The sequence below is a fragment of the Oreochromis niloticus genome, linkage group LG15 (genome assembly GCF_001858045.2).
Source record: "Oreochromis niloticus isolate F11D_XX linkage group LG15, O_niloticus_UMD_NMBU, whole genome shotgun sequence".
NCBI lineage: Eukaryota > Metazoa > Chordata > Actinopteri > Cichliformes > Cichlidae > Oreochromis > Oreochromis niloticus.
The window spans coordinates 23,404,868-23,428,520 of NC_031980.2; the positions used below are offsets into that span (position 1 = coordinate 23,404,868).

General features: G+C 40.5%; 1 protein-coding gene across 2 annotated transcripts in view; it reads right to left on the reverse strand.

The window, feature by feature from the left end:
* Nucleotides 1–23,653, reverse strand: part of cfap61 (cilia and flagella associated protein 61) — a 40,317-nt gene that overhangs the window by 8,781 nt on the left and 7,883 nt on the right. For both annotated transcript variants that reach the window (XM_025899231.1, XM_003446661.5), the window contains exons 9-18: nucleotides 23,403–23,442; nucleotides 22,117–22,253; nucleotides 21,428–21,554; nucleotides 20,255–20,332; nucleotides 19,373–19,579; nucleotides 17,327–17,455; nucleotides 12,072–12,199; nucleotides 6,477–6,569; nucleotides 5,768–5,936; nucleotides 4,443–4,614 (exon numbers count right to left, since the gene is read on the reverse strand). In XM_025899231.1, coding sequence (XP_025755016.1) covers nucleotides 4,443–4,614; nucleotides 5,768–5,936; nucleotides 6,477–6,569; nucleotides 12,072–12,199; nucleotides 17,327–17,455; nucleotides 19,373–19,579; nucleotides 20,255–20,332; nucleotides 21,428–21,554; nucleotides 22,117–22,253; nucleotides 23,403–23,442 — 1,280 coding nt within the window. The remainder of the gene's footprint in view (nucleotides 1–4,442; nucleotides 4,615–5,767; nucleotides 5,937–6,476; nucleotides 6,570–12,071; nucleotides 12,200–17,326; nucleotides 17,456–19,372; nucleotides 19,580–20,254; nucleotides 20,333–21,427; nucleotides 21,555–22,116; nucleotides 22,254–23,402; nucleotides 23,443–23,653) is intronic.

Sequence of the window (23,653 nt, forward strand, 5' to 3'; positions counted from 1 at the left end):
TCCAAACAAAAAACTGCAGTAACAGCTTTCTGAAAACAAAAAATGAATTTACATGCATTTTTCTCCATTTAGGAGCTCTTGTATGCTTTTCTGATTGTGAGCACAACAGATGTTATTGTCCAAAGATACAATACAAATAATCTCTCTTTTTCAAACCAATGTTTTCCAGTCTACAGACAATAGCTCAGTCTGCTCAGGTTTTACAAACGGCCTTGAAAACGAAGGGAAAAGCTACACATTGTTCTACAAGAGGCCCTCGGCTTGCTGAACTCTGAACCACAGATGCATGAGGACAAATGAGAGCATCTGAATGAGTTTTCCTTCTACTTCAGCTCCTCGTGCTTTGCTGTTTGTAATGGACAGCACCTCGACCGGCAGGACTTTCATTCCAAATGTCCGACACACAAAGTGAGCACAAACTGAAATTTTATATGTGCGTGAATTCATGCCAACTCATGTAAACAGAGTTTTCCTAGTAATACTAAAACTAAGCTAACCGTGAAAAATCCTTTAATTAAAATAACAATACAATTGTTTTGAAAAGAGATAACAGGTGCTTACAAAATGTGTTTTTGGGGGGGCTTTTATATGATTATCTTCAATTTGCAAATATGTTTTTGCAAATGTAACAAATAAATAAAAGATCAAAATAACTGCCTGCTGTCCAGTGAGCCTGTGCCTGTGTGGATGGACTCAAACTAAGCTAAGACTTCTCAGAGAGTGGACCTGACCAGTGAATTACACGATATGGAAATACAACCTTGGAAGGCATCGGGTTAACCAATGCCTTCCAAATCATGTTCAGTTGAATATTCTTACAGTTGTTGTTCCTGTTTCATGCAGGTCACTGGTGAAAATATAACTTAATTACAGAGGTTAGAACTTTTTAAAAAAAGGGAGCAAAAGTAACAAGTAACAGCTCTGAACCTAACGTGAAAAAAAGGCTGGAAATACAAAAAACCTGAACTACAGCAAACCATAAAAGCACTTTGATCAATACATATTGCTCATAATCTTGACTTACATCTCAAAAAAGCAGATTTTATTACATAAGTGTGATGTTTTGAGTTCAGCTCTGGCTTTACCAGCCTGTTGCTGAAAAATCAAAGCTTATCAGCAGGTTATGGCGTGAAATAAAAAACACAGTGTTAATTAACATTTCGATGATCTGTGTGACTTGTCAGTTTTGTTGATGGTTTCAGTGAATGGTGGAATGATGTGTCAGTATGAATTATGGGATGTTATTATCTCCTTTCCTGTCATGAAAGATGGTTCAGCTGCAGGAGGTAATAAAGGAAGCACAGAAGCACCTTTCCTTAGTAATAAGAGAATTCAAACAGCTCTTATTGTGGCTGCCACACCTCTGGATCACTTCACTCAGTCAGGAACCTTCCAAAGGCTATTCAACTGCACCTGGACTGTGAAGAAAAACAGCTAATGCTACTGTGTGTTATCTGAGGTAGCTTTTTTTCCATCCTTTGTCTCTCTCTTATTAAACCAAAGTAAGGTCACATTGACCCAGTGGTCTTAGCTAATTATAGGCCAATCTGCTCTTGAAGGAGTAGTTGTAAAGCAGCTACCGGAAACCTGACTGAAACTCTTTAAAGAAGCCATTTATCTGCAGAAGATCAGAGCTCATCACAGTACAGAAACAGCTTTAGTCAACGTTACAATCTTCTTATCGCCTCTGACAGTGGACTCATCTCTTTGCTTGTCCTGCTAGACCTTTGCAGCGTTCGATACTGTCAACCATAATATCCTATTAGAACGATTACAGCATGCTGTAGGTATTACAGGTACTGCGCTGCAGTGGTTTGTATCATATCTATCTTATTGATTCCAATTTGTTCATGTAAATGGAGAGTCCTCTTCACACACTAAGGTTAATTATGGAGTTCCACAGGGTTCAGTGCTAGGACCAATTCTGTTTACATTATACATGCTTCCCTTAGGCAATATCATCAGAAGACATAGCATACATTTTCACTGCTGTGCAGATGACACACAACTTTATCTATACATGAAGCCAAATAACACACACCAATTAGTTAAACTGCAGGAATGTCTTAAAGACATAAAGATGTGGATGACCTCTAATTTTCTGATTTTAAATTCAGATAAGACTGAGGTTATTGTACTTGGCCCTATAAAATCTTAGAAACATTGTGTCTTACCAGACACTTAATCTAGATGGCATTACCTTGGCTTCCAGTAACACTGTGAGGAACCTTGGAGTCATTTTTGACCAAGGTATGTCCTTTAATGTACATATTAAACACATATGCAGGACTGCTTTCTTCCATTTGTATAATATCTCTAAAATTAGAAACTCTAAAAAGTCACTCTGTCTCAGAGTGATGCTGAAAAACTAGTTCATACATTAATTACTTGTAGCTCGGACGACTGTAATTCATTTTTTATCAGGATTTCCTAAAAACTCCGTGAAAAGCCTTCAGTTAATCGAAAAATGCTGCAGCAAGAGTACTGACAGGGACTAGAAAGCATATTTCTCTTCTCTATATTGGTTTGTCTTCATTGGCTCTATGTTAAATACAGAATCAAATTGCTGGGGTTATCTCTGTATTACTGTTGAATCTTTATCTAACAATATAAAGTGCCTCGAGGTGACTGTTTTTGTGATTATATTTATATATTTATATTATTATATTGTGATATAATTAAAACTGAATTGAAGTTGCTACATTTAATCTGAAATGTCTTTCTAGTCTAGTTTTATCAGCACAGGAGGAGGTGAAGGCTTTCACAGGTTGCTGTTCATGGCCTCTGTCCATGGTACTGAATGAGAGGAGCAGTATGATGAGTTAGATTTATATAAGCCATGATCACATGCTGCTAATATCATTGCTATTAACGGTAAAGAGCTTACACAAACACAGTAGTTTGTTTTGAAAAATTACCACATACTCTGACCATCTCATACAAATACACAAACAAAATGCAGCCAGGAGCGGTTGGGAGTGTTTTATCAGCTGAGCTCCTTTGGTTGCTATGATACACGATATCCACAAAAGTAAAGTGTTGCATGAACTCCACTCCACCTGACTGCTGCTTAACTGTTACACCCACAGGGAAACAAAATGCCACTTTAATCATGATCTTCCATATAATTACTCTGGTAGTTTGGGGATTTAATTTTGCTACAGGCAGCAATAACATCTTCTCCATTGTTGCTTAGCATTTAATGGTTGGACGGTGTAGTTTTTGTCTTGCCCCTCCTACACTGTGATTGGACAGCTGGGTTTTCCCAGAAGGTCAAAAATTTTCAACTCTCGGTGACCATAAACATTTAAAAACATGAAAAGTTTCCCTGCCCTGGAGAAAAAACCATAACAACACAAAACACAGACCCTCAGTCATCAAACATCGATTAGTATGCACAAAAAATAGACCCCGTTAAATGCAGTCTTTCCCTCTCATTGGATGTGTTTTTCCTAATTTTGTGAACACACTAATACGTTCAGTTAGCATGTCAGCTTTAGAATTTCTGTCATTGCACATGTTCATATGACTTCATGAATTCATAAATATCACCATATGTTTTTTTTTTTACTTGGAAACAGAGGAAACATTATATTTAATAGCTTAGAGCTGCACATGCTCATTTCGTGAATATTAATTGTCATGTTCATGCAGGACACATTAGTTACATAAACAACTGTCCCTGCTGACATCTTTGTGAAGTGCTAATAATCTCTGTGTTGGTGGAAATGAACCGAGCATGTTATATTAAAAATGATACCAAGTCGGTTATTCACCTGTAACACCTCCTGCCTCGGGAGTTGTCATTAAGTGTTTTTACCCCACTTGTTTGTCCGTATACAGTTTAAAAAAAAACTAGATATTTATTTAAATAATTTGCATGAACATTGCTGGAGCAGGATAATAAAATGTTTAAAGATCAACTGTAACATCTTTGTTTTTTATATTTTTGTTGGATTTGTGGCAAATCAGAGAAACTTCCCTGCACTCGAAGGCTGAGATTTACATACACTCTTTGTTTTCCTTCTGCTGTTATTATTAAAATATGGAAATAAACATGGTATCTGCAAAGGTCTGTCTCTGCAATTTGCATGTATTAATGGTTTTCCTTTATGACTGGAATCAGCTAATTAGTATGTATAAAAGCCTCACTCTAGATCACTGCACAATTCCTTCAGAGAGCAGATTAATTTTGCTTAATGACACTGTGCATTTTCCCTGCTCTGAAAAGCCGGCTCTCAGAAAGTGATATGATAATGGAAAATGGATGGAAGAGGCCGACCTGATTCACGGAGATGAAAGATTTCTCTGCAGCTAATTAGCTGCTAATTATACCAGGGCACTTCAGCAGTGACTGGCTGAGTAATGACATACTACTACAGATTAATTTTAGGTGTTCTGTGTATGTGTGTGTGTGTGTGTAGGCGAGGCTTTCCATTTACCCTCCAGCTCCAAAAAGTTGGCACAGAGCCAGCGGCGAGCAGCCATGCAGTCGTGGAGGTCGTTGAGGGTGAAGAGGTTGGAGGGCACGGGCCCAGTGTATCTGCTGTGAGTGGAGTGCAGCTGGCTGTTTGTGACAGGCTGGCTCACATCTACACCAGTGGGACACGGTACCTACACACACACACACACACACACACACACACACACACACACACACACACACACACACACACACACACACACAAAACAAATTAAATTTATTTCTTTAACTTCTCACATTTCAGTCATGTAATAGCAAACAGTTAAAAGGAGACATCATGAAAGGAATGCTGTGCGTCACCATTATGCACAAAGTGTCCTTCAGCACGGACAACAATCATATAACAAGACAGTGTGACAGACGTGTCGTGGTCCGAGGGTGTGGGGATGTTCGTGAGCTTTGGTTCTTTTATATTTATTGATTTGGATCACTGTTTTGATTGTTGTTTTTAATTTCTCATGCTGACAACGCTTTTTAGTTTTTGTGAGCTTTAAATTAAATTATTGAGTTCTGGTCCTTGTTTTTCATTCCGTTGTTGTATTAATCTCCCCAGTCTGTTCTCTCCCCTCTCTCATGAATGTGCCTTCTCGGTTAAACTTTCCCTGTTTATTCTGTCATTTGTATGTTTCCTGTTTTACTTTGACAGTTGGCTTTTTCTTGTGTGTTGTCTATGGTTTTTATTTCTGTGTCTTTTTCCTGCCCATTTCTTAGCCTCAGGTCAGAAACAAACATTTTGTTGTTGCCTGTCTGAGTGCTGCAGCTGTATCCTCTGTGTCAGCTTTAAAGAGATGTAAATAGCTTTTTTCTCCTCTTAAAGTTAGAACTAAATTATAATGCCAAAGGAACATCGGTGACCCGAGGACGTCATATTAAGTTGTTGTTGTTTGTAACTCAGTGTAGTCTGTGAATCCTGCTGATACTTATGCAAACAAAAAACTACTTAAACACTCATTGAGCACTTTATTAGGGACATCTCTGCTATCTAATGCAGTTAAATACAACTGTTCTATGATTAAAAACACTTCTCTAAAGCTCATGCTTCAATTTTCGTTGAATTTTTAAAAAAAGTTGATCATTCTGATTCATGGTTATTATTTAGTGTGTAGTGGGGGTGGTGCAGGTGGATGTGACTGCGTTGTAATGACATGTTTTTCAGCTATTTTCTCTAACCAAACAGCACACATAAGCCGGAAATATTTTTCACCATGTTTACACTGCAGTAACAGCTCTGCTGTCAGAGGGAAGACTTTTTACAACTCAAATTACAAGTACCAATCATCTCACCCGATACTGCAGGCCAGTACAGAGGATGAGGTGGTCGTAGGGCACCTTCTCCCCACTGGACAAAAGGACGTATTTGGACTTCCTTCTGATGCCCACCAACTTCCCCGTCACCACACTGATGAAGGAACGCACTGGGATCTGGGCCAAGTCTCTGCTGCTGTAGGCATGACTGCATGAAGACGAGAAGAAGAAACTTAAACTAGAAGAATTTTATTAATGCTAATTTTCTAATACAAGCCTCCACAATGCAACTGATGATGCACTTTCAGTTAGAAATCTGTATTTCTAATATGCACTGACAATGTCAGTGTCTGTCATCGTTTGTTGGCCGGTCTCCGGCACAGAATTCGGCTCAATTTAAAAAAAAATGTGTACAAATGTTCTTAATGTTTGTGGAAACGTGTACAAGAATCTGCAAATGTGTCTGATTCATTAATGTGAAAGAGGTTGCCTCACACAGTGGCAAATAGCATTGCTTTTAAAGTTTCTTTCATAATATTCTGAAATAATAATAATGTCATGTTGCGTTTACATTTTTCCTTCTAAAACACTGTTTTTAACTAAGTTTAATTACACTTAAAATAATCACACACTCTGGTGTTTTTCCAGCTGTCTGATGGTATGTCGATATATATCCAACATGTTTGGGAATGTGAGATGGCGCCACAAGGTTTTCCATTTTCATGTGCATGTTGTTCTGCTCACTCACCTTGTGGACAGAAATCCAGCGTCCTCGTGGTTATAGTCGCCGGGGAAACCGTGTGTTGAAATGAGGGTCAGGTTGTTGAACCTCAGGTGAGGGCTGTGAGAGAACAAACAGCAGCGAAAAGCATGAGTGCTGTTCCACATAATGCTTTGAACACACAGCGAGAGGAGGACCCTGGGAAGGACTTCACAGCTTTTGGAAATGCAATCACTGAAACATAAAACTCATGTTCCTACTTTAAGTGTGTGAAACTGGAAATTCTAGATAACACTTTGTACATTTTTATACTGTTTGTGTTTTTTATACTGTTTATTTCAGTCATTGGGACTTTATTTACCCCCATCTGATGGTATTTAATCACTAGCTTTTGAATGCCTCACTTAGATATTAGAACATTAAAGAGGTATAAAAGCATGATTTCTGCTGTTTTAAAGGAAAACAGAGGACAGTGGAGACACTGGGAAAACGTGATTTTCCTCCAGGCTGCTCTGGTTCACAATTGATTCATCGGCCAGCCACGATTTATTATTCTTTATTCTGCATGGCTATGGAGGGGTGTGACCCTTGTCTCCACGCGTGCAGGCAGTGGAGGATGCATGCGGAGAAGCATTCTCTCCAGAATATTCTTTCCTGGCTCGTCGGCCACAGTGAGCACTGCTTGTGATGTAGAGAAGGTGGTTTGGCCAGACTGAACAGCAGGCACCATGCTGCCCAGTTATTACAGTCTTACATTTTGCACTGTTGTGTCACATTTATGTATTTTATAGAAAAAAATGAATGCCTTTCTCAATTTTCTCCTGTTATATTTTATGTGAAATGGAAGCAAAAACATCTGTCTCTCTCTCTCTAACATGTATGTATATATATATATATATATATATATATATATATATATATATATATACATATATGTGCAGATATATGTTTCTATATCCATCTACCTTTTGCCACATCATAGAGTGAAAATGCATAAGGCATGAACTTGCTGATCAGTGTGCAGCAGTGTATTGTGTTGAGCAGATCATTGTGTTGTTGGCTGGCAGGGATATAAAAACATTTAGAAAAGCAGACTAAAGCTAGCCACAAAAAGAAGAACAATATTTAATAAAAGTCATAACTCAGTTGATATAGTGATGATTTTGTGTTAAGGGAATATAAGGCCAGGTAAAGACTCATAGATAAGACAACAAAGCCTTTATTGGTCCCACAGTTTGGAAATTCAAGGATACAATGACACAGATGACAGTTTAGATGCCGAGTAGCAGCAAAATGGAAGTGCAGTGGTTGGATAACAATAGCAGCAAGTACTGAGTATTGCATACTGAGCTATGAGCATATGTCTATTAACATGTTTACTTTTGACAAAAGAGAAGCTTTTTTATTTTTTCTCTACTCTTTCGACATTATTTATCCAGAAAGTTTGCATATGTATGAATAATCAAGAACATTACAGCTCCTTGGCAAGGAAAATAACAAAGTTAGTTTACAGCGGTCAAAGCTACCTTTATCGTAATGTTTAAATGTCTTGAACACCTGAGGAATAACAACCTTTCCATATTTTGCTTACTCAGGCTAATCAGTCTTTTTCTCAGGTCTGTGTGGGTGTGTCACCACTGACTGACAGATGTTCCCGACATTCACTTGTGGATACACAAACAGCTAAAGACACCTTGTAGCACACCTCTCGTATACCTTTGTCAAATTTAAGTATCCTCTGTGCTATCTAAGTGTAACAAAACTGCTTAACACTGATTTAACAATAACTAAACTATAACTAAACTTAAGTAACACTGAAACTGGGATGTTGTATAATGGGTCGAGGTTTTTAACCGGTTATTTAAATATGTATGCAGACACAGAAACTGCAACGCCAATATTAGACTGAAAAATGTTGCCTGCGTCTGAACTGTTGCACAAACAGCAGACTGTTATCCACCTTTAACCTGAGAACACAAACATAGCAGAATGGTTTTATGAACTGAAACGGCGGTGCATTGAAACGTTGTCATGATACCCCATCCTGCACCTTTAGCAGCTCATTTACTGTGGACACTGCGTTTTTAATACACTTGAGCTTGATTTAAAGCCGACTCCTGACACCATGATCCAAATGAGAAAACAAGTTCAAAATAGAAAAACTATAACAGATCTGAAAGTACTTGCAGGTTATTTATACCGCTGTCACACTGTCTGGTTTGGTTTTTGTTTTGGGGTTTTTTTTTAATCCTCAGTTTGCTGACAGGTATCCCTTTGTAGAGACTGACAAATGGAAATTACACGGGGTTATGTATTCTTGGCTAAAAAAGCAGGTCAGGAGCTTAGATTTAATCCAAAATTCAGTACACTGTTGAGATATTATGGTGCTTTTACATAAAACATAAACCTTTTAAAATCCCTCAGTTTACCAACGTAGGCATGTTTACAAAGTCTAAACCTTCTCAGGTGCACATTCTCCAGCCCGTTGATGCATTTGTGGTTCCTGAGCATGAAAAACCGGAGCCGTCCAAGCTCTTGTGAGTTTACTGTTGACAGTATAAACCATCTCTTGTGATGCAAATGGCCTCCTTTGTTGTGGCCTACAGGACATTACACAGCTGATAACAGCAGTTCCAGCTCCTACGCTCAGTGAATAGCAAAGTGTGTGTGTGTACCTCGCAGCGTCCAGCCTTATCACCCTGACACTCTGATCACCTCCTGCTCTGTTCTTATCTTTGCTTCCTGCTAAATTAACGCCCACCGATGCACATCGACAACACCAGACACCAAAATGCTGCTAAACCGATTGTACATGGGAAGGCTGTTGTTTCATATTAGTGAGCAGTTATAGCAGTAGATACATGCAGTGAGGCATGTGGTAAACACAGGATGGCTGTGCTTGGTTCCTCATATTGAAGAGGTACTTTAAGGTTATATCTGGTATACAGGATTGTTACAGGACTAGAACTACAGCCAAATAACCAAAAACAGACATTCCTGGGTACTTATTTTACCTGTAAAATATTACAGGTACTATTAAATATACTGCACCACAGCTCCACGGAGATAATAAAGAGAAGCTGATTCCAAAGACACCACCTGGTCAGCTGAATGAAAATCTGCTTAGCACTTTGACGTAAGCCAAAAGTTGCTGGTTTTTAAATAATGCTTTCATTAAATGACTCATTATACTGCACATTTTGTAAAGCTGGTCTCAGATCACACCTGGAGGCTGACTGCAGTATTAGTCATAAACTTTGCTGCTCCATCTTAGTGGGTGGTACTCAAATGCCAACCTATGGGGGTGAAAAAATGAGCGAAATAAGGGAAATTCCAGTTTTTATGAATCAGCATCTACACAAGACCGGCAAGTTGCTCTGTCACTGGCAGTTAGCTGCTAGCAGACGTTCAACCTCCAGCTCACTAAAACTCGAATGTATTTACCACCTTGTCATATGTCGATTATTAGTGTCCATCACTTTCATTTACATTTTTCAGGCTCTCGGTATCTGCCCACTTCACATTGGCAGTGATTATTTTGCCCATCACTGACTTTCTGGTCCTCACATTATTACTGATCCTTTTCTTCGTGGACACCACATTACTTACACTAACGAGCAGGTAATAGTATGATAAAGTAGAAGAGGTCATCTACAAATCAGAAGGTTGGTGGTTTGATCCCTGGCTGCTCCTGTTTGCATGCCAAAGATACTGAACTATGAGTTAGTCCTGACATGTTGATTAAAATGTGAATGTTAGGCTAGGAAGCATTTAGGCATATAAAAAAATGCTTTTGTTATTGAGGTGTTAACGTTACTGCTATAACTGTAATTTGGAATGTGATAACTAGCAAGCTGAGAGACCTTCCAGCTACTGAAGAAAAAAAACAAAGAAACAAAAAGGTAAAAATATAAATGATTTGATGAATTTTCAGTGGGCAGGTGTAAGGACCTCCACCTAAAATAACTTTTCGTTCCTTTAAAAGTTCTACATTGCTGACCTGTAGATATTAGCATAATAAACACATTTCCCAGCAAACAATATTTATAGCTGGATCAGATAAAAATGCCTCCGTGCTTTGTGTCAGCATTGGTTTAAGCGTTGCTTTCTGACATGAACATGCGAATAATAACAACAACACAATAACACAGCAACAATCTGACAGCGACCACAGTCAAACTTTCTTGTCAATCTGTGCCAGAAGATGGATTTTTGTTGCAGCGCTGAGGCATTATGGCCCATTACTGGCGTCTGGATGCGACAAAATCAGCAGCTCTGGATTTGCTCTGTTATCTGCCGGTGACAGACAGCCGTGGTGACCCTGCAGTCTGACCGCGGTGAGCAGAGGGCTGAGCTGCCGCAGAGCTCTTTATCTGCCTGACCCCGTCCCAGCCAGTAATGGAGTCGGGGGGGGGGGGGGGGGGCTGGACTCAATGAGCACAAGGAAATCTGTGTTGGTGTGGAGGCGGGTGGACATTTGGGCAGGGCTGATAAGGGGGGCCCCTCGCGGGCCGAAACTGACCCATCTTTCACCCTCTAAATGCGTTGCCGCCTCACCATTAGTCCAGTAGACACTAACTGCCTCATTAGTCAACTCATTAGTGACAGCAAACACAGATCGCTGCAGCAGATCCTGACAGGGGAAACAGTGGAGTGGCTAATTAAAGGGGGCCGGCTCTGGCCCCGCTGAATGCCAGGCCTCAGACAGCTGCGTGCGCCTGCCCCGGCACCGCCGCCGTGCCAGCCTCACCGGCTCTATGAGTGCTGAGAGATCTCGCTCTCTCAAAACAACAACCCTGGTTGCCTGGCAGCTATCAGCTGGCTCTGAATCAGCAGCCCTCTGCTTCTTATTATTTGCTGGAGCAGTTAATCTCAGAGAGCGAGGACAGAGGCAAACAGAAGACGCCCGAGCTGGAGTCAAGTGACATTTCCAGAGGTTTGGATTCCTGGCATGAAAGGCGATAAAGAAATGAAAGAAGCTCGAGTGAGAGGCTCTGGGCTACTCGGACGCATCAGCCCGTATTTTAACCAAGATTGCCTGAAAACGTTTCATTATAACATCTGCCAGATCTCTATTACAGCACCTGCATCATCACCGTGTTCTTCTTCTTTGCCACATGCAGTGTGACCTGTTTGTGCTTATAGCAGACATCATTGTCTGCAGACAGTTACTGATTCAGAAACATGAGGTGCATGTTTAAGTGTTTGTACTACAGGTTTCGCCACTTGATGATTCTGAGTGCATCGGGCTTTGGTTACACTTGTACGTGGCACATTTACATCCGCCTGTTCACCACAAACTACCTGACAGACAGAAACTCTTGGGAGCACTTTGAGTGTATAGGTGAGATTCTGAGCAGCTAATGAAGCTGTGTGCCGTGTGCAGCAGAGCTGTGTGCTCTGTGCTTGATGGGGACTTGGAGATGACAAGGTACATACACAATGCACAGATGGTGAGAGGTTTCTGCGAGAGGCTTAATAAGGGCTTGAGCAAATTTTTGCCCCGGGACACCAAACAGCTAATCGGATCAGAGTGAAACAGGGAAAACGCTGTCACTCCTGCCACAAATTTAGAAAGTACAGCCGCAATCAATCCTGGAGTTAGTTCAGAGGCAGACTCACCAGGAACAAAGCACCTCGAGGAAAGCTAAACCTGTGTCCGAAGCTCCCACCAGCACAATCCGGGTATTAATGGTGACCTTTGGCTCCATGGTCAACTTTCTGCTGACGAGGCTGAGAGCAAACGGCGCCTAAGAGAAACAAAGAGAGGAGACAGTCTGTCACGTTTACCCCCATCTGGAGGCGACACATCACTCCCAGAACGACTGACACCATTTTCTGGAAATTAAATAAATGCAGCAAATGTACTTATCATTACATAATGACCTGTCCAATTTCTCCCATTCACAGCTCAGCAGATTTCATCAGGGCGCCTCATCAGCCTGCAAGCTTTCAGCTTTTCTCTTTATACTCTGTGACATTCAAGCGCGACTCGTGCTGAATCTTAGGCCCGAAACGTCTGCGCTGGGTGAAACTTAATGGACACGCCATCAATCATGCTTTTCACCGGTTTTCAAAAAAGTTCACAAGTGTTTGAGCAGAAACGACTCAAAGCAAACATTTCACAAATGAGTTCAGCTTACTTAAAGGGATTTTGTTGCGTAAAAGGAAAAAGGAAATTACATTAAATGCTGCAAATTTCCAACAGCATATGAACTTTTTATACGTCTTTTTTCAATGGAAGAAGAATTTCAATGAGCTGACACGCAATCTGCCAAAATATGCAGAGTCCTGCCTCCCTGCATAAGCGTATAATTACAAATAGCATGAATAACATTTCGTGCAAAGCACATTTAATTTTAGCCAACACGGAAAGCCCGCAGGGATGGGATGGGATCAAATGTGTGACCTGAGAGTTAAGGAACCCTTTTCTCCGACAATCACAAAAGCGTCCCGCAGGAATTGGTCGAACACGCCGTTCCAATTTCCCAATTCTCCAAGGCCAATCGTCTCTCTCGCCTCCTCTCACTGTGATCTGAGGCAGCTAATGTCGCCTTCATTTTCTGTAATTAGGCAGATTGGCTCCACAATGCACCTTGTTGGATGAAAACAACACTGAGCAAAAAAAAAAAAAGTCAAAGAAAAAAAAGTGTGTGGGGGGGGCCATGGGTGGAATTAACCTTTGTGTGATATTCAAATAAATTTCCACGAGGGCATGTGAGCCCGACATCTGTCACATACACAGAGGTGTTTTGGCACAGGTTTGACTGTGGGAGGAAAACAAAAGAAGCCTTGGTTATTTTATATGATAAAAATTTGAAGCATCAAAAAGTCACAAAAATTAAACTTTGCGGGTTTGACTTTGACTTGTGTTTGGTAATTTAGTATATACCGAGCTGTTGTTTTGAAGCAACATGTTTCAATAAAGGCTGAGAGGTGTGTAATGCTTAAAAACACTTAATAGAACAACTAATTAAGTTAATTAGTAACATGATTGTGAATGAAAACTATCCCACAGAAGCTAAACCATGTGTATGCAGCCCTCCGGGTAATTTTAATTTTAGCAATACAATGCAAAACCACATTCTGCAATTATTCCAGCTGCATGAGCCTCTGAGTACTGACTATTTATAAAAATGTCTGTGATTACTAAACAATTAATGCCACATTTTGGTCCTCGAATTAAAGCTGAGAGCGTGCACTTTCATGTTATTTGAATGTTTTTGTACAGAGAGTTAAAACCTTAAAAATGTCCTCCAAAATAGATGGGTGTAACTGTATTTTTAAATTTTTTTCATTTGGTCTTTGTACAACATGTTGGAAACAGGGTTTCATCTCAGGAACTTATGTAAGCAGTAAAAGTCAATATGTCTTTATTTTAATTTTGAATGCACAGGCTCAGTATTATTTTTTTGCTTGACTGGAGATAAAGTAGCCTTAGAGTCAATATGTTATGTATATTGTGTGGTTGCTGCAGGTAATACTAGGTTAAATCATGCAGCAACCACTGATGCTGAAAAACAAAATTAATTTCATGCAATAATCTGCAGTTCCACTAACGTCCACATGAGGCAGGCTCCAAAGTAAGTCGATGCCCAGACATCTGGCTTAAACTGACTTACCAGTATTAAAAAAGCATGTTGAAAAACTGGTGCAAAAAGAGTTTTTTGGATAGTTTTATGCATAAAAACTTCACAGCGGGAAGTTTTTCATAACTGGATACTGAAGTTATGCGTATGGAGGTACTATGGTACTAGCTGCTATGACTGATTATATTATATTATGTGATGACTCACTGTGCAATGCAAACTGAGCCTGTGCTTATTTTGCTGAGTGAAACTTCAGTATTTTATAGGTTTGCTATTTTGCACTAATTATCAGACAGGTGTATGTTTGTGTGTTACATCCATGTAGTTTATGAATGCAGACTGATAACAAGTTTGTCAGAATTAGATGATGACTTAGAACTCCACCCTCTGGTCCAAATACGATCACTCAAAAAAACCAACATGGGTCCAACAATTTCCCACATACTACTCCTGAGAAGTTGTCTAAAGCTAATTTAAGCAAGTTTTATTACCTGAAAGATGATTAAGAAAAAGTATCACTTACATATTCAGACATCCTGTTTGAATATGTAAATGAATATGAAATGAGCAGCACACTGGCTCTGATAAGTCTGACAGCTTTTTGGTGATGACACTGACTTGCCAGTATCATGTGCACCCTAATTTTGAAGATAAGATCATGTCATGACCGTTTTCTGCCTTTACCCTGAAGAAAAAAAAACTTCTCATATTATTGTTTGCATGTATATCAAGTTTGTCTGTTCTATTAACTTTTAAAATAGATCAGACAAACAGTGATTTTTAAGCCGATGTCTCACGCAGCTGCTGCAGGTCAACATTTATTGAAACTGAGCTTTACTTTATATGTAAAAACCCTTCATGTGTTATCATATACAGGCAAAATTAAATGCCTAGATGCATCCATCTGAATACTGCAGGAATTAACCAGATGAGGTAATCAGATGAACAAAGCTCCCGTCTCATCTGCATGTGAGGTGGAGCAGGTGCAGCCGCTCTTATCGCCCTGGAGGTGCCTCACCTTTGCCGCACACAATGACCACGGCACTGCGTAACATGATCCCGTATTGACAGAGAGGGAACAGGTGCTTTAAATTTGATTAATCATCCCGGGGCCGACATCGGGAGGAGGCTGGGACAAAGATCTCGGAGGCGAAGCTGTTATCAGTATGGCAGCGTGGAAATCATGACTGGCATGGGGGTGGGGGGAGGGGAGGGGGGTGATGGAGTGAAATGAACATGTTAGTGTACATGGTGACGCCTCAGGTGGAAAGAGCGCTGCTGAACATGGGGTAAATATTTGAAGTGGAGGATGTTAAAATCAATCAGCCAGGCTTTAAGCCCCAAACGTGGCTGACAGCTGAAACCATGCCATTATTCACACAGGCTACTTTCACTGCTTTTCTCCACCTTTTACTGAAGTCATCTTAAGAAGCGGCACTTCATATTTACAGAAAAAAATATGCCTTAAGCAGAGTGACAAACCAAGGTACTAAAACCCAGGCTGTTAGTTTCATTTTGAAGTGACCGATCCTCAAACTTTCTCCTCAGGAAAGTTTGAGCATCACATTTCATTTTCTTTATTCTGTTGCACTTTTTCCCTTTACTGAATCAACTTATAGTGGACATCAGGCAGCAGGTGACAGCTCAGCATACACTGCATGTGGAAGATAATGCTGGTGTTTTCTCTCACTTTCAAATAATTAATCTCAGATTTTTATTATCATCAGTGCTGAGCTGACACAGATACAGGTGAGTATCACTCTTCAAAAAGCATCAAAGCTGATCTGAAGGAAAGTGATGGCCCGACACCTGCCTGAAACACTCTGTGCTGGTTTTCCTTTCATTTGTACGTTTAGTTACAAGAACAGACCTGCGACAGATGGTCTGACTCCCCTCAGGGGCATGGTCTCAACATCATGGAGTCAGTCTGGGATTACATGAACAGACAGAAGACTGAGACTATAAGACTGAAGCCACAGAAGATGCTGGAACAATGAACATACCAAAAACCTTAGTGCCATTCTCGGACCCAAATCACCGATGTCCTCGGCAGAATGTGTCATTCATTCAACAAAACCTTAAACCCTTTGCACTGAGTCAGACACAATCTGTCCTTCCCTAAAATACTCTAAACACATTCTCAAACACTAAAACACAAAAAAGCGAACCACAAAGATAGAATTGGAGGAAAACTACAACACAGAAGTCCGATCTTAAACGGTTCTCTGATGTAAATTAATCAATATATGCCGGTTCGGAGGGTGTCTGAGTTTGATTCTAGCAATGGATGGAAACACTGAGAGGCAGTGAAGTAATCGAAAGGGCAATCTGTGACACGGCATATTTGTTTACATGGAATCACAATGACAAGAAACAAAAGAAATGACCTCATTCCACATTTCTATAACAACAACATAACATTTACTTGATTCATGCTTCTTATAACCATGTTGGGGGAATGTGGAACTGACCACTTATAAAGTCTTATGAGCTATTCAATACAAGCAAATGTAAGTATATGTTCCTTCCACTTATCCAGTTCAGGGTCACAGTGGGGCTGAATGCTGTTTGTTTCATATCTGAATGAGGGAATTAGGACAAAGAAGTAGGAAGAACGACTGCAGCCACAATCTCAGGTCTTTACTGTATCCTGATATTTCATTTAATCTCATCAGTTTGTAAAACTGGAGCACAACTGGAAATACACACTACATTTTTTTGAATGGTGCAACAAATGCTGTAATCTTCACTGGTTCTAGGTGTTATCTGAATGATCATCTGTTATTTTGAGTGGAGGTTTAACAGTTTGGATGTGTTTGTGAGGTTTTACCTGAGAAGCCTTGGTTGTTTTGTGTACACAGCTTTGTGCCTGAGACAGTTAAATCCTCAAAGGATTTTCCTAAAAGTTAAAAGACTAAATCTCATCTTCTGAGCCAAACACTGTGTGCTGATTAGTCCATCGTGCTTTTTTGCACATGAATGTGGGAGGACTTTTGTAGTTAATCCTCAGTAGAGTAGTTTAAAAACATTTGTTTCAAAGTGAATGTGATAAACTGTTGTAGGTGTGGGGAAAAAAGCTGCTCAGAAGCATCTCTAAAACATGAACGTTCATTCCATCAAACTGTGCACTTCATCCTCCAGCAGTGAGTTTCTCCTGCATACCTACAGTTTGTATGAACTCTTTTGAAACAGCACCGCCTGGTGGCCACATGCGCACCCTGCTGTGCTCCCTCCCATCTAAACTCCCTGGCAGGAGGCTTCCTGTCAGCCTGCTGCTGCTGTGCCCACCTGGTCCTCTGTGAGCCGCCTAGACGGGGCGTTGATGCCAAGCTCCTCCAGCGGGTAGATGATCTGGCGTCGTGGGCAGACAGGGACGGCGCAGTTGAGGACATAATGCAGATGGTGGACGCAGGAATTCTGAGTGCAGAGAAAGAGGGCACGGAGTCAGTGAGCACAGAAAGAGAAAATCCCATCGGAGGTTAAACAGCAATCAGTTTGGGGCTTTGGGGGGGAGGGCAACTGGAAAGCTACGTGGTGATAACGAGCTCGGGTGAAGAGTTAGATGATGCAAGCACCACTGACACACACTGCCTGAGCACAGCTAATTCTCTGCTTATCTTCTGCCATTACTCCATTTTCACATCACGATCACCCAATCTGGTGCTTGTTTGTGGAAGGTAATTAGCAGAGGAAGTGGAGGTCTCTACACGTTGAGGAAATGTCTTATTATGGCGTGGAGAGGTTGAGCTGGCAGCGCTGTCGACACCTGCTGCCCCGACCTCAGGGACCGGCAGCCTGCTGTAAAAAATGACCTGCTGACAGGCGCAACACGACCACAAACCCATCTCTCTGATCAAGTTAGACGGCCACGGAGCACAATTCCATATCCAACCTGCTCTCTCCATAAATAAAAGTTTGCTGAATTACAGGAAATCATTAAATGAATAAAACTCAATATAAAAACATTTGGTTTTATTTATGTTTTTACCGGGTTGTGAAAAAATTGTTTCTCCTGGCTTTCAACAGCTTATTTTCCCTTCCTCCTGGAGGGATGATCTATTCTCACTCTGCCTTTATTCAGGGTTTCTGTGACTTAAGTCAAAGTAATCAGTGATAATCCAACACAGAACTAATGCAAACTGAATTACAATGCTTAGCAAATTTATTAGACCACTTGTCATAAAAACAAGAAGGGAAATGTTTTGTAAATCCATTAACATCAGAGAGCATTCAGCCAATGATTATGTCCTACTGTACATTTGCACCATTTTTAAACTCTATAGGTTATATATAACACTACAGGTCTTGGTAGACTTCTACACATTGCTGATAATAAATCTAGATCAGGCATGTCAAACTCATTTTACATTGTGGGTCCAGAGTATTCTCATTCCCAGCGCGTAACATACAGACGATTTGTACTCTTCCGTGTCCTTATGAGTCGATTCTCAATTGAATCCAACAGAATGCCACTCGTGACGGTAACATAAGCTTAGAGCAGAGGCTCCAGCCATCCATTCCATTCCTAACCTTATCCTTAACCCTAACCATAACCCTAATCCTATCAGATAGTGTTTTCCAAAGTGATTCATGATCAGAACGTAAAACACATTTACATGTGTAGTTCATTCCAAAGGGCTCTCATGCCTCTGAACTCGTAACATACCGACGATTTGTTACGTGATGGGATGAGGACATGTTGCGTGGGTCACATACAGCCTACTTTGATCTTAAGTGGGTTGAACCTGTGAAATACATGGTAAATGTCCAAAATTGAGAAAAAATTCTAGTAGTTCAAAGTGTAAAGTTTTCATTAATTTACACAAAATGTTGCACCTTTCTTTTGTTTTTTATTACTGTGGAATTACTGTAAAAAAACCCCCAGACATTTCCTTAGCATTTACTGGAAAAACAGGAACTTTCCTGTGCAGAGTATGAATGACACTGGGGAGGTGGTCTTCAAAAGCTGGCTTATGAAAATACGGTTAAAACCTAAAAATCTCTATGCACTCCTTTTCCAAAGCCAACCTGTGGGCCGGATTCCCAGGCTAAATCTGGCCTCTGGGCCTTATGTTTGACACCCCTCATCTAGACTGATTGTGTGCCTTTACTGACTACCTGTGCATGCACTATCTTGCTACCTAGACTGGGGTTTTATAGTCACATGATCTGTTTTAAATGGATTTATCTTTTTTTTTTTAAGCACTTTTTACAGCGTGCGCTCGTTAGTCTGTTACACTAATGAAAACATGTGTCAGAGCAGCCTTGCACCCCAGCTGGAAGTGGCCCAGTGGTTAAGGGCTAAGCGAGGACCTGGAAGCCCCGTGCACTCACCTCCTGGCTGTGGTAGGAGGGGTAAATTCGGAGGTACAGGCAGGATTTGCGAGCCAGCCGGAGAACCTCCTTAAAGAAGTTCTTGGAGAAGTGTTGGATGGTGGTTTTGAGGACGAAGTGGAGTATCTGAGCGTGCTCATCGTAGCCATGGTGGCTGAAGTAGATGAAGCTCTCGATGTTGTAGTGAGCACGGATGTACTCGATGTCCTGACAAAGACAGATTCATGTGAGCTTGATGACAGAGGAACAAATTTCAGGAGTAATATTTTAGGTTTTTCTCCTTTTATGTTGTACATTTTGCTTATTGCAGTTCTTTTGCCTTTGTTGCCTATTACTGTATTATTACACCATGATAAAGTATTGGTATGCCATGTTATATAATAGGTACATTATTAAGAATTATTTAAAGCTATTAATATAACTTTAATTAATTGTATTTGTACATTGTCTTTTTATTTATTGTTTTATTTCAAATTATTATTTTATTTAATAGAATATTTTCTTAATTATTTAAATTGTTTAACTGTTTTTACTGTTGTTGTTGAAGGTTTGCTTTTTTTGCAAGTATCCCATGTCCACAATGTGTCCTAATTGGCCATTGTGGACATTGGCAAATAATAAATAAAAACAAATAAAAGCAGATCGATGGAGCATAAAAATGAACATGAAGCGCAATTCCTAATGGAAAAAAAATTTCCAGACTTCATATAAAGCGCACCTCTTTAGTCAGAAAAGAAGTGAATAGCCAGGCTAGTGTTCAAAACAGCTCGCTGGCATCTCCATTTACCTTTTATTAGAAGTTTTTTTGCACCTTTAAGGCAGAATGGGGGTTTAAATGGTCAAACACTTCACACTTTTACTAATAAACCAGACTTCTAGTACCTGCTCGTCCCTGATGATGACTATCCCAACTATCTCAGCATCTGCCTGGGTGATGAAGGCCTGCAGTGGAACAGCATCCTGAGGAACAAGTGAACCAAACAAAAACACGTCAAATTTCCGTGATTCCACTGAACTGCACACGAGCAGAGTGCACTTTACTTGTAGCTGAGACCAGTGCCATGAATACACATGAAGTGGCTGCATTCTCATTTGAGAAGTAATTATCAGTGTTGGAGCTGCGGCAGTGACAGCTGGGGTGTCAGTCAGAGAGGAAAATCCGTTCAGCTGAATTCTCACCAATCTGTTCCCTGGCACACGAGCCGATATTCCTCGTTATTCCAAGACAATCATCACACCGCTCCAGTTACACTCGACGGTCCAAATTAATCACCATCTCATTTTTTAAAGTTAAGGGGAGCAAAAAGAGTCTCACCCGCCTTAAATTTACTATATTAACCCTTTGTTGACGTCTCTGGGTTTGGAGTCCTGTTTTGACTTTGTTTATCTCATGATGAGTTTCAGATTTTATGATATTGTTTTTTTAACTCTTGGTTTCTGTGTTGGTGCGCAGGGCGGAGTTTTCTGCCTGCCTGCCTCCACCTGTATTACCCCCTGTCTGCTCCTCTTACCTGTTTCCTGCTATCTGCCAACATTCCCTGTCTAACATCCATGTTTCTTAAATTTTGAAACTGAGGTCAAATAGTCAAGTTAGTTTAAGGAAGGTTTCTAATGGAATGAAACGACCCTGAAGTATCTGCATGGCAGCTGTAATAAGAGCTGTCTGACTTCTTTAAAGAGTAAGGAAAGGTGCTTTTATGCTTCCTTTAGCAGAGGACACACTGGAGCATCTTTAACGAAAGGAAAGCAGATACTACTGCTTCAGGATCATCATTAATTAGTTTTACTTCAGAGAGTTACACGAAGGCTGAAGAAAATCAGGAGAAAAAATTTATTTGATTTCACAGATGAGATGAAGTAGATGTTGCTCTGTGTTTAAAATACAACCGTGATATTTAAACAGAACTTGTTACAAGTTGTTTCAACTTGTAGTTGAAACTCATTTTCAGCAGATATATCTGAATGTGTGAATATTTGTCTGATCTAAAGCACAGCTGAGGTCTGTCTTTGTGAATCTGACTGCAGGTGTGTTAATAACAGTGTTTGTTGGCTGACCCGGTCACAGCCAGTCTCGTAGTAGCGGTCCAGGTCCTGCAGCAAAGACTCGTTCAGACTCAGATCCTTCACCAGAGCAGAGACAGCAGAGCGGTCCATAGCCACGGCCGGCCTCACGCTCAAAGACCTGTGGGGAAAAACACTTAAAGAGTCTGTGGAAATGCTTTGTATAGTGCTCTGAGCCTTCATAAATGATTTCATGGTACAATCACTATAAATGACTGAGCAGTTCATGCTCTGTATCGATGCTGTTTTAAAGAATGTGTTGATCTCTTGGGCTCAGCACTGCAGGAGTACATGGATGAGTTTTCCCACACAACCATTTCTAGGGTTTGCAGAAAATGTCAGAAAAAGAGAAAATATACAGTGAACTTCAGTTTTCTGAGTTAAACTCTCTTGTTGCTGTCAGGTGTCAGACTGGCCAGACTGCTTCGAACTGATTGGAAGGCAACAGTAATTTAATACAATGAGTTCAAATCAATACAAATAACCACTCAATACAACCAAGGTATGCAGCAGAGCGTCTCTGAATGCAAAATATGTTGAACCTTGAAGCAGAAGACGACACTAGTGGATATTAGAGGAACTGTAAATGTTAAAAGTGACAGAGTCATTAGGCTCAAATACACTATCGGTGTTGTTCATTTGTGATTTTGGGAAACACACAAAACTTGAGCTGTGAGATTTACCTGACTCCATCGCGGTGAAAGATATAGAGCTCATGTTGCGACAAGCTGGTGGGAATTGACGGCACCCTGATAAAGTTCTGCAACAGGGGGAACTCAGTGGACAGATTTGGAACTGTGATAACGCAGAAGTTCTGGTCCTGACACAAACAAAGATAACACACATCAACAACTGAACAATAATCCGTATATGGACAAAAACACTGGGCCACCTACAAATTACACCAACAGGAGCTGCTCGGCATAAAGCTCCTGGAGTGCAGTTTTCTGCTGATGTTAATGCCAGAGAAGGTTTGGGATGCAGTGCATTGGTGACTTTTATGCAATATATCGCTCAGCGCTGTAACTTTAGATGGTCCTCCACTTTGTCACTGAATCACTGTGGTTTCTAAACGACTTTGTTCGACTTTGCAATAATGCCACTTACAGCTGATCGTCTAAAATCTAGGAGGGAAGAAATTTCATGAACTGATTTGTTTCAATGGACGCATCCTGTTACAGTGCCTGTCCTACTGTGGAGCACCTATCAGAGCCATGCAGTGATTTCTGTTTGTTTTAGGAACGTAATACAATTTTTATTTATATACAGTTTTTAATGATCAAAAACCCCAAATCAAATTGATTCTTCTTCTCTCTCCAGGCCTCGCCATCAAAACAGCACAACTTCAAGGCAGGTTGGACCGAGCAGCTTAGAGATTTTTGTCTTCTGTTCAGAACAGACATCTAAGAAATTTGTACTTCGCTTTGTTGAGTGAAACTCTAGTATTTTAGTAGCTTGTTTCTAATTAGCACTTATTAGCAGTGCCTGTGGGTTGGACCCATGTGGTTTATGGAAGCTGACAACTAGTGTTAGCGCATAACTGAGGGTTAGCTGGTTACTGGCTGTGGCCAAAATGCTAATGTTAAGTTAGTTGCTACATTCGGTATAGCCACCTCTTAAGTACACTGTGTGAGTGGCTCGGAGTTGTTGACTAGTGGACTCCCAGACAAAGTTTCTCTGATTACCAACTGCAGTTGTTCCCTGCCCCTTTTTCTTGTTTTTCCACATCATCAATTACAAATCAACAGAAAGATTGCTAAAATTAAATAAATAAATAAATAAACGTCTTAATTGCCTGAAACATTTGGAAAGTTAATTTTCACTTGTTAAAAAAAAGCTTTAATGTACTTAAAAAAAAAAACATTTTCAGGCATGTGAACCACTCTCAGGTCTAGTGAAAAACCAGGGGTCACTGACATAATGTAGAGAACATCTGACAGAGCTTTAAACTTGCAAAGATGATACTCACGGGGAAAACCTGGAACAGAAAAGGAATAAAGTCCGCTGATCTGGAAGAGAAGAGGAAGAGGAAGGGGAAGTTAAGTGAAACTATGAGTCTGTGCCAAACTGGTGATCACTGTGGTGGAACAACTGTCCGACCAATCTGCCCGCTGCTTCCAGCTCGACTTCTCGCCTTCAGCTCTCTGTCACTTTAAGCGACGCTCTCATTAATAACGTGCTCACTCTCGGCAGGAAGCGACTCGACTCCATATTCAGTAA